General features: G+C 35.8%; 1 protein-coding gene across 2 annotated transcripts in view; it reads right to left on the reverse strand.

Moving 5' to 3' along the window:
* The window catches only part of KLHL1 (kelch like family member 1), a 518,247-nt gene that overhangs the window by 202,275 nt on the left and 303,917 nt on the right, over positions 1 to 12,055 (reverse strand). For both annotated transcript variants that reach the window (XM_055542627.1, XM_055542626.1), the window contains one exon: positions 2,800 to 3,012. In XM_055542627.1, the coding sequence (XP_055398602.1) occupies positions 2,800 to 3,012 (213 nt within the window). The remainder of the gene's footprint in view (positions 1 to 2,799; positions 3,013 to 12,055) is intronic.

Below are 12,055 nucleotides of genomic sequence, written 5' to 3' on the forward strand. Positions count from 1 at the left end.
GGAACAAATAAGCCAATAGAATGTACATCTTTGTTCTAATGTAACAGTGAAGAAGATATAAAAATATATAGAGATGTAAATGTAGGAGGAACTCCCACTCTTAATGACAAAAAAGTGGACAAGGAACACTCCTTGAACTCCTTTGTCCAATGAACAAAAGGCATATTGTGAAAAGATGGGATTCTGGTCATGTTTTTGGCCTCCTCTGGTATGTGTCCTACTATATATAATGATTTTTGAGCACCAATTTGACTCCAAGCTCCCTACATTTCAACAAAAAAGCTGAAATGGATGGGCAGGATCAAAGTGACGAATTACCACATCATCTATCATAAGTTAATGGCTATCTACTTGTTTTGGCTACTGGTGATCATTGGCCATTTCTATTCAGAAAGAAGATGTCCATGCTCTGAGAATATCTGGTATCAGAACATATCTGGGATCTAGAAAAATCCAGTGCATGACTTTACAATCCATTCTTTGTCCAGTTACCAAAATGCCTGTTCAGTTCAGTTAATTCACTCAGTCGTGTCTGACTCTTTGCAACCCTGTGGATGGCAGCACACCAGGCCTCCCTGTCCATCACCAACTTCTGGAGTTTACTCAAACTCATGTCCATTGAATCAGTGATGCCATCTAACCATTGCATCCTCTGTCATCCCCTTCTCCTCCCACCTTCAATCTTCCCCAGCATCAGGCTGTTTTCAAATGAGTTGGTTATTTGTGTCAGGTTGCCAAAGGATTGGAGTTTCAGCTTCAACATCAGTCCTTCCAATGAATATTCAGGACAGATTTTCTTTAGGATGGAATGGTTGGATCTCCTTGCAGTCCAAGGGACTCTCAAGAGTCTTCTCCAACACCACAGTTCAAAACCATTAATTCTTCAGCACTCAGCTTTCTTTATAGTCCAAATCTCACATCCATACATGACTACAGGAAAAACCAAAGTTTTGACTAGATGGACCTTTGTTGGCAAAGTAATATCTCTGCTTTTTAATATAATGTCTCTGCTTTTTAATATGCTGTCTAGGTTGGTTATAACTTTCCTTCTGAGGAGTGTCTTTTAATTTCATGGCTGCAATCACTATCTGCAGTGATTTTGGAGCCCCCCAAAATAAAGTCTCTCACAGTTTCTACTGTTTCCCCATCTATTTGCCTTGAAGTGATGTGACCAGATGCTATGATCTTTGTTCTCTGAATGTTGAGCTTTAAACCAACTTTTTAACTTTCCTCTTTCACTTCATCAAGAGGCTCTTTAGTTCTTCTTTACTTTCTGCCATAAGGGTGATGTCATCTGCCTATCTGAGGTTATTGATATTTCTCCCGGCAATCTTGATTCCAGCTTGTGCTTCTTCCAGCCCAGCATTTATCATGATGTATTCTGCATATAAGTTAAATAAGCCAGGTGACAATATACACCCTTGCTGTACTCCTCTTCCTGTTTGGAACCAGTCTGTTGTTCCATGTCCAGTTGTAACTGTTGCTTCCTGACCTGCATACAGGTTTCTCTGGTATTCCTATCTCTTTCAGAATTTTCCACAGTTTATTGTGATCCACAAAGTCAAAGGCTTTGGCATAGTCAATAAAGCAGATAGGATAAATTTGCATAATTCATTTAGGTGGGATTTCCATAAATTTTCTCTTTTCTTTTACTTTATTTGAATAGCCAAATGAAATACAATTTTTACTTTCTTCATAAATATTCATTTATTTCCCAGTTTTGGCACAATGTTTTTTTTTTTCCTTAACTTTCCATTCTTAATCTGTGATCCTACTTCCCTCTCTCTTCACTTTTTACAACAGGTTATGCTTGTCTATTGTTTCCTGATTTTCTAATTCCCTATCTTACGTTTTTAGTATTATGTGAATTGTTGAAAATGTCAATGGTGATTTGGATTCAAATGGACAGGCTCCTAATAAACCTCCTAATAAACCATACAAAATATACACCCACAAACACACAATATTATCTATCATTTCAGAGGACAGAGCCACCTTCAAACTTATGTTTGAATGCCGTGAAATACCAGACACCCTGAGTTAACAATGTTATTCATGGATGATTTTTCAACATTGGAAGTTATTTTACAGACACAAGACTCTGAATCAGGGAAAATTAATTATGCTTTTTCTTATAAGTTGAATGAACTTGATATTTTATCATATCACCTGTGTCCTGCATAACTCATCAATAAAATGAGGTGGATCATACATTTGGTGTGTGGGTTTTCTTTAGTTCCAATTATAAAAGATATCATAGTCCCAATTGCCAAATGTTGTTTCTTCACAATTTTCTGCCATTCAGTAATATATCTTATCCTTCTATAAGCGTTTGAAATCTCATGCTTTGAGCTTTTAAGAATATTCTATGGAGATATATTTTTCAGAAAATGATCATGCTATTGTATCTTATGTTAGTAAGCTAGATACTAGACAGACATGTAGTTAGATCAATCATCAAAACAGGGAGGTGGAGAATTATTTTGCAATTATTATATTGCAAATAATTGCAATATTCTAAAAATCTTTAAAATATTCTATTGATATTAAGTACTTTACCTATATTATCTAATTTGAGCCTCATAAAATTTTTGTGTGGTAGTATAATTTGATTTGATAAAGAAATTAAACTTTAGAGAAATTGACATTCCTACAGTCATATAGGCATTATTAAGTAAGTGGCAGATTTGGGAATCAGAACCATCACCCATCAAATAATAGTAAAACATTGGCTGTAATATTTAATTTTAGCACAGAATTTTTCAGTCGGTCTTAGCTGCGAAAACAGCATCTAATTACCTGAGGTGGAAGGAGCGGCAGTCTTATGAAGGCCAGAAGCATACTCAAGTCATTGCATCTCCTCTGCATGTCATATTTGACCCACATCATTAATGCATGGAAGATGGTTTCTTCATCGGGAACATTGACATCATCACTGGCCAGGAGTTTATGGAGCTCCTCAGCTGGAAGCAGTAGAAACTCTTGATTTCTTATAACTTCCATTATGTTTTCCTAGAGAGAGAAATAGTTTGGCATAAATTTGGCCTCAGTTTTATTTAGCTAGCAAAGCCTCCCAGAAAGAAATGAGAAAAGTAGTCAATAACCTTTGATTTCATTATAACATAATCCTTGAGACATAATCCTTCAGAAGCGAGAAGCTGTTAAAATGAAAGCATTGTAATTGTAATTGGAGTGTAAATGTATCCGAGAGAGCACAGATCTTGTAATAACTGGAGGATTATAACATTGAGCTTTGTTATGCAGGCAGAATGTACTAAGTGATTAAATGTTCAAGTTTCAAGTGGACTACTATGTAAGATTTTGTGAATATGAAAAAATAGCATTTTGATTTATTAAAAGCTTGACTATATATACATCAATCAGAAAGTGGGAATAAAATTACACAGATCTAACACTATAAGATGCATCACTGTTTATTCAAAAGGGAAAAAAGAGAACAGAGCATAAAAAGTCACAAAATCCCATATATTTCACCTTCTTAATAGCTCTCAAACCTCTCTCCTGACAGTTTCTGTGACTTAATTTAGATTCCCATTTATTTTCTAGCAGATTGCTGCCATATCCTCTAATGACTCTGCCTGACTCTATCCTTAGCTTCTCTAGTGGTCCCACTGTACTGTTGTGAGAAGGGTATTTCTAAAACATAAATGTGCTCTTGACACTATTCTAAAGTTTCGCTGTGCTGTGTTTTGTTTTGTTCTGGTTCAAATCTTTTGGTTAAGCATATTGGTTCTTTATAACCTGATCTCTTTCTGATTCTAAACATTATGTTTCCAAACTTGTTGGCACTTCTGCCACAAAATTACTCTAGATTTGCCTTATTCTCACTCCATTGCTTAAAATGGCTATTAGCCACCTTTGTTATCCTAATTGCTTTCATTTTTCAAGATTCAGTTCAAAAACTAAATATGGATATGTATATCTATATCCATATATATGGATATGCATATCTCTCTACATATATATATATATATATATATATATATATATATATATATATACACACACACATATCTGTCTCTCTCTCTCTCAAGACCTCTCTGTTCACTCCCATTTGATCTGGCTGCCCTATCTTATATGCATGCACAGTGTATGTACATGACATATCAATTACCAAAATTCTGTATAATCTTTGATGTACTTAGGGATCTTATCACAAAGTTTGAGCTCCTTGAGACAAAGACTTTGAATTAACCTTTTATATCTAGATTCTGGAACATTGCCAGTGAACAGTACAGATTTATTGAATAAATATATTTATGATCTTAGAGAAAAATAAATTTGGAGATAGTGAACTTCAGTGTAGTGTTTTTCAAACACTTTCTAAAAACTACTTGTTGAAAATCTTACATTTCATCACAGTGTCTTATGTGTCTAATAAATGGTAAGAGAAGACAAAGACTTGACTATTGGCCTTTACTTTTGTTCCATATTCCTCCGTGTCTCCTGAGACAACCCCAAGGAAGATAACTAAGACTTATCAGATAATAGTTTTAAAGCCGCAAGGGTGGCATAAATCTCTACTGGATTATTTTTTTTTTTAATGTAAAACCTGAAGTAGTGGCACTTCTCTTCCCCAAAAACCTTGGTGACTTAGTCTCCTGCTAAAACATAGCAGAGAGGCAGCAAGTGCTGATTCATCTGTTTGTCAGAGCAAATTCAAACCTGTTTGCTCAAGACCTGACCCATGTTGTGAATGTATTCTTAGAATCAAATCCAAGGCTTGAAGGGTCTTCAGCTTTCACAAAAGCAATCAACTTTTACTTTCAGATTTTTAGCTATTTTTTTTTCTTACATTTGACCTCATAGAATAGCCTATTCCATGAAGTAATTTTGCTCCCTGTGTTTCCTGTGTGCCTAATACAATACTGTGAAAATTCAAAAATCTTTATTGTCAAAGCTATATTTTTGTCCAGTAGTAGTAGTAATTTTAGTGGCTTGATTGTGGCTGACTCTTTGCAACCCTATGGACTATAGCCCACCAGGCTTCTCAATCTGTGGCATTCTCCAGGCAAGAATACAGGAGTGGGTTGCATTCAGATGTGAGAATTGGACCAAAAAGAAGGCTGAGAGCTGAAGGACTGATGTTCCTGAAATGTGGTGCTGGAGAAGATTCTTGAGAATCCCTTGGACAGCAAGGGGATCAAACCAGTCAATCCTAAAGGAAATCAACTCTGAATATTCATTGGAAGAAATGATGCTTAAGCAGAAGCATACTTTGGCCATATGATGTGAAGAGTTGACTTATTGGAAAAGACTCTGAAGCTGGGAAATATTGAGGACAGAAAGAAAAGGGGGTGGCAGAGGATGAGATGATCTGATGGCATGATTGACTTGATGGACATGAGTTTGAGCAAACTCTGGCTGATAGTGAAGGATAGGTAAGCCTGGCATACTGCAGTCTGTGGGTTGCAAAGAGTCAGACACAACTGAGCAAGTGAACAACAGCAACAAAATAGAGCCCACTTGCCAATGCAGGAGACATAAGAGATAAGGGTTTACTCATTTTCACTATATTGATTCTTCCAATCCATGAACATGGTATATTTCTCCATCTATTAGTGTCCTCTTTGATTTCTTTCACCAGTGTTTTATAGTTTTCTATATATAAGTCTTTAGTTTCTTTAGGTAGATATATTCCTAAGTATTTTATTCTTTCCATTGCAATGGTGAATGGAATTGTTTCCTTAATTTCTCTTTCTGTTTTCTCATTATTAGTGTATAGGAATGCAAGGGATTTCTGGGTGTTGATTTTATATCTTGCAACTTTACTATAGTTATTGATTAGTTCTAGTAATTTTCTGGTAGAGTCTTTAGGGTTTTCTATGTAGAGGATCATGTCATCTGCAAATAGTGAGAGCTTTACTTCTTCTTTTCCAATTTGGATTCCTTTTATTTCTTTTTCTGCTCTGATTGCTGTGGCCAAAACTTCCAAAACTATGTTGAATAGTAATGGTGAAAGTGGGCACCCTTGTCTTGTTCCTGACTTTAGAGGAAATGCTTTCAATTTTTCAGCATTGAGGATAATGTTTGCTGTGGGTTTGTCATATATAGCTTTTATTATGTTGAGGTATGTTCCTTCTATTCCTGCTTTCTGGAGAGTTTTTATCATAAATGGATGTTGAATTTTGTCAAAGGCTTTCTCTACATCTATTGAGATAATCATATGGTTTTTATTTTTCAACTTGTTAATGTGGTGTATTACATTGATTGATTTGCGGATATTGAAGAATCCTTGCATCGCTGGGATAAAGCCCACTTGGTCATGGTGTATGATCTTTTTAATATGTTGTTGGATTCTGATTGCTAGAATTTTGTTAAGGATTTTTGCATCTATGTTCATCAGTGATATTGGCCTGTAGTTTTCTTTTTTTGTGGGATCTTTGTCAGGTTTTGGTATTAGGGTGATGGTGGCCTCATAGAATGAGTTTGGAAGTTTACCTTCCTCTTCAATTTTCTGGAAGAGTTTGAGCAGGATAGGTGTTAGCTCTTCTCTAAATTTTTGGTACCCAAAGCAATTTATAGATTCAATGCAATCCCTATCAAGCTACCAACAGCATTCTTCACAGAGCTAGAAAAAATAATTTCACAATTTGTATGGAAATACAAAAAACCTCGAATAGCCAAAGCAATCTTGAGAAAGAAGAATGGAACTGGAGGAATCAACCTACCTGACTTCAGGCTCTACTACAAAGCCACAGTTATCAAGACAGTATGGTACTGGCACAAAGACAGAAATATAGATCAATGGAGCAAAATAGAAAGCCCAGAGATAAATCCATGCACATATGGACACCTTATCTTTGACAAAGGAGGCAAGAATATACAATGGATTAAAGACAATCTCTTTAACAAGTGGTGCTGGGAACTCTGGTCAACCACTTGTAAAAGAATGAAACTAGAACACTTTCTAACACCATACACAAAAATAAACTCAAAATGGATTAAAGATCTAAATGTAAGACCAGAAACTATAAAACTCCTAGAGGAGAACATAGGCAAAACACTCTCTGACATACATCACAGCAGGATCCTCTATGACCCACCTCCCAGAATATTGGAAATAAAAGCAAAAATAAACAAATGGGACCTAATTAACCTTAAAACCTTCTGCACATCAAAGGAAACTATTAGCAAGGTGAAAAGACAGCCTTCAGAATGGGAGAAAATAATAGCAAATGAAGCAACTGAAAAACAACTAATCTCGAGAATATACAAGCAACTCCTATAGCTCAACTCCAGAAAAATAAATGACCCAATCAAAAAATGGGCCAAAGAACTAAATAGACATTTCTCCAAAGAAGACATACAGATGGCTAACAAACACATGAAGAGATGCTCAACATCACTCATTATCAGAGAAATGCAAATCAAAACCACTATGAGGTACCATTTCACACCAGTCAGAATGGCTGCGATCCAAAAGTCTACAAGTAATAAATGCTGGAGAGGGTGTGGAGAAAAGGGAAGCCTCTTACACTGTTGGTGGGAATGCAAACCAGTGCAGCCACTATGGAGAACAGTGTGGAGATTCCTTAAAAAACTGGAAATAGAACTGCCTTATGATCCAGCAATCCCACTGCTGGGCATACACACTGAGGAAACCAGAAGGGAAAGAGACACGAGTACCCCAATGTTCATCGCAGCACTGTTTATAATAGCCAGGACATGGAAGCAACCTAGATGTCCATCAGCAGATGAATGGATAAGAAAGCTGTGGTACATATACACAATGGAGTATTATTCAGCCATTAAAAAGAATACATTTGAATCAGTTCTACTGAGGTGGATGAAACCGGAGCCTATTATACAGAGTGAAGTAAGCCAGAAAGGAAAAAAAAAAACACCAATACAGTATACTAATGCATATATATGGAATTTAGAAAGATGGTAACAATAACCCTGTGTACGAGACAGCAAAAGAGACACTGATGTATAGAACAGTCTTATGGACTCTGTGGGAGAGGGAGAGGGTGGGAAGATTTGGGAGAATGGCATTGAAACATGTAAAATATCATGTATTAAATGAGTTGCCAGTCCAGGTTCAATGCACGATACTGGATGCTTGGGGCTAGTGCACTGGGACGACCCAGAGGGATGGTATGGGGAGGGAGGAGTGAGGAGGGTTCATGGTGGGGAACACATGTATACCTGTGGGGGATTTATTTTGATATTTGGCAAAACTAATACAATTATGTAAAGTTTTAAAAATAAAATAAAATTAAAAAAAAAAAAAGAGAGAGATAAGGGTTTGAATCTTGGGTCAAGAAGATCCCTGGAGGAGGGCAAAGGACCCACTTCAGAACTGTCTCTTGGAGAATCCCATGGACAGAAGGGTCTGGCAGGCTATAGTCTCAAAGAGTCAGAAATGACTGAAGCAACTTTGCATGCACATGTGCATGATACTTATTTACTAAATGAGCCAACTGTGTGCTCTGAGATTTAGTACCACCGAATTTCTCTAAAGAGCTTCAATAAGATAAAGAAGTTTCCGAAGAAACTTTGAGAGAATTTTTGTTCATCTATTATTCCAGTTATTCAAAAATCTATGCCTTTTTAAAACTACATATGAAATTGTATAGCTAGACCATCAGTATATAGTGAGGGGTACCATAAAAATCAGCTCTGTGAAACTTTTAGCAGTGCCTATCATAAAGATATTGTTCAAGGATTTCATTTTATTTTATGGTGTACTCTTACAATAATGCTTGGGAGAAATTTCTTTCAGATTTTAGTAGCAGGAATAATTGCACTTCTCCTGTGTAAATTGGTTTGCTTTTATCATGGATGTTGTAAATTATGAAATTGATCAGATTCATCTTTTTATTTGGCTTCTAGAAAACTTTGAGTCAAATTGAAATCTAGCAGAGAGTACGGCTATAGCCTTTTATGATTTGATTACTTTTTCAGACAGCTCTGGTAATAGAGTTATTAAATACTACTACAGCAGATTTTCTTCTTCTTTTTTTCTTACATCTAATCTAGATTGCATTCTTGTAATTTTGTATCTATATAAATTATACTATATCTTTAGGAAATAAGAAATATTTTTAAGTATTGCTATAAATAAACTATACATTGGAAGATAATACTGGATATGACTGAATCCATCACAATGACACATAGATTATATTGTTTTCATTATTATTTTTTTATTTTTTGTTATATATACATTGGCATGCTGAAGTTCATATCAGATCAGATCAGATCAGTCACTCAATTGTGTCTGACTCTTTGCGACCCCATGAATTGCAGCAAGCCAGGCCTCCCTGTCCATCACCAACTCCCAGAGTTCACTCAGACTCACATCCATCGAGTCAGTGATGCCATCCAGCCATCTCATCCTCTGTCATCCCCTTCTCTTCCTGCCCCCAATCCCTCCCAGCATCAGAGTCTTTTCCAATGAGTCAACTCTTTGCATGAGGTGGCCAAAGTACTGGAGTTTCAGCTTTAGCATCATTCCTTCCAAAGAAATCCCAGGGCTGATCTCCTTCAGAATGGACTGGTTGGATCTCCTTGCAGTCCAAGGGACTCTCAAGAGTCTTCTCCAACACCACAGTTCAAAAGCATCAATTCTTTGGCACTCAGCCTTCTTCACATCCAACTCTCACATCCATACATGACCACAGGAAAAACCATAGCCTTGACTAGACGAACCTTTGTTGGAAAAGTAATGTCTCTGCTTTTGAATATGCTATCTAGGTTGGTCATAACTTTCCTTCCAAGGAATAAGCATCTTTTAATTTCATGGCTGCAGTCACCATCTGCAGTGATTTTGGAGCCCAGAAAAATAGAGTTTGACACTGTTTCCACTGTTTCCCCATCTATTTCCCATGAAGTTCATATATATATACATATATATATAACCCATCAGGTCTCCTTCCAATGATATCTTTCCTAATATTTCCTGTGTTATTTGCAGTTTAGCTTGTAGAATCTAATAATTTAAGTGTCATTATTTTTTATTCACTAAAGAAGAAAAGTATCTTTTCACACTAGTTTCCTTACATCTTAGCTAACTCTTTGTTACCTGAGAAGATCAAATAATGAGAGACATCAGTACATTTTGAGTTGTTTATTTTTTGTATGTTACTTTTATTATAAGTTCATTCAATCATTCATTCTACACAGTTTTATTGAACACCTAACATTTATTCCTGGATAACTGTAGTGAGGAGAATGAAATTAATTTTCATCAAATGTTTACCACACATGGGACAGCTAGACAATGTGCAAAGCATGGGAAATGACTGTCCTCAAGTCTGTAAAATCTTGTTTTTCAAAAATACCTGGAATATTAGGTAGGAACATAAAGTAGAAAATGAGAAACAGAAAGAAATGTATTCTGACCAGGGGAGACCATATAAACAAAGGCATACTAACACATAGATAAAGGGGCAGAGGTAAAAGTCAAGCTGCCAGAAGCCAAGGAATGGTAAGGATTGCCAGCAACCACCAGGAGTTGGAAAAGGCAAGGAAAGATTTTTCCTAAACTTCAGAAAGTGTCTGGCCTTGCCAGCATCTGGATTTCAGAATTTTAGCCTCTAGAATTGCAAGAGAATACTTTTTCATTGTTTGAAATTACCCAGTGTTTGGTACTTTGTTATGGGAGCCCGAGGAAAATAACATATAAGAGAAAGTCTAAAAATAACTATGCTAAAAGCTCTCACATAAACCTAAGAAAAAAATGGCAATTATTACCAATCTTTTGACTAAACTCTTTATTTTATAGAATAATATCTTTAAGAAATATCAGTTTTCTAGGGGTAAGATCTAATTAGACATTTCTCCAAAGAAGACATATGAATAGCCAAAAAACACATGAAAAGATGCTCAATATCACTTATTATTAAATAGATGTAGATTAAAATTATAATGAGTTGTCACCTCACACTGGTCAGAATGGCCATCATAAAAAAAAAAAAAAAAAAAACAACTACACACAATGAATGCTGGAGAAGATGTGGAAGAAAGGGAATCCTCCTAAACTGTAGGCAGGAATGTAGATTGGTACATCCACTATGAAGAACAGTATGGAGTTTCCTTTAAAAAATTAAAAATAGAACTACCATGTGATCCAGCAATCCCACTCCTGGGCATTTACCCAGAGAAAACCGTAAGTCAAGAGTGTACTACACTCTACATTGCAGCCTTATTGACAATAGCCATGACATGGAAGCAACTTAAATTATCCATCAACAGAGAAATGGACAAAAAGACATGGTACATATATGCAATGGGTAATATTAATATTAATTTGGCCCATAAAAAGGACCAGAATAGTGACATTTGCAGAGAAGTGGATGGCCCTATACATTGTCATACAGAGTGAAGTAAGTTAGAGAAAAATATCATAAAATATCACTTATATGTGGAATCTAGAAAAATGGTACAGATTAACTTATTTGCAAATAAGAAATAGAGAAATAGAGTCACAAATGTAGAGAACTAATTTATAGTTACTAAGAGGGGAAGAAGGGGTGGGATGAATTGGAAGACTGGGATTCACATATATACACTACTATGTAAAAAATAGATAAATAATAAGAACCTACTGTTTATTACAGGGAACCCTACTGAATGATCTGTGGTGACCTAAATGGGAGGAAATTAAAAAGAATAAAAAGAATATATGTATGTGTGTAACTGATTCACTTTGCTAAACAGCAGAAACTATCACTACATTGTAAAGCAACTATATTCCAATAAAATTAATTTCAAATAAAAATGAGTAAGACCAGTTAAAAAAAAGAATTAGCTAGCGTTCCTGTGACCCAAATGAGTGTCAGGGATAGGAAAAAGTGGTCTGATCTTTGGATCAACTTATCTTTACATACATTTTCCCCATTCCCTCTAAAATTTAAACTTTCTAATAATGCAGAACAGGGAGAGACTTCTCTCCCAAGTTATCAGGGGCTAAGAAGTAACACCTTACAGTTGCTACACTGGTTTTACTGTCAAGATTCTAACCTTTCAGGTTAAAACCAATTTTCCTGGGCTTTTGATTATTTGGCTTCTGTGAATTTTTAATGCC

Source organism: Bubalus kerabau, chromosome 12 (genome assembly GCF_029407905.1).
Source record: "Bubalus kerabau isolate K-KA32 ecotype Philippines breed swamp buffalo chromosome 12, PCC_UOA_SB_1v2, whole genome shotgun sequence".
In the NCBI taxonomy this organism is placed as follows: Eukaryota; Metazoa; Chordata; class Mammalia; order Artiodactyla; family Bovidae; genus Bubalus; species Bubalus kerabau.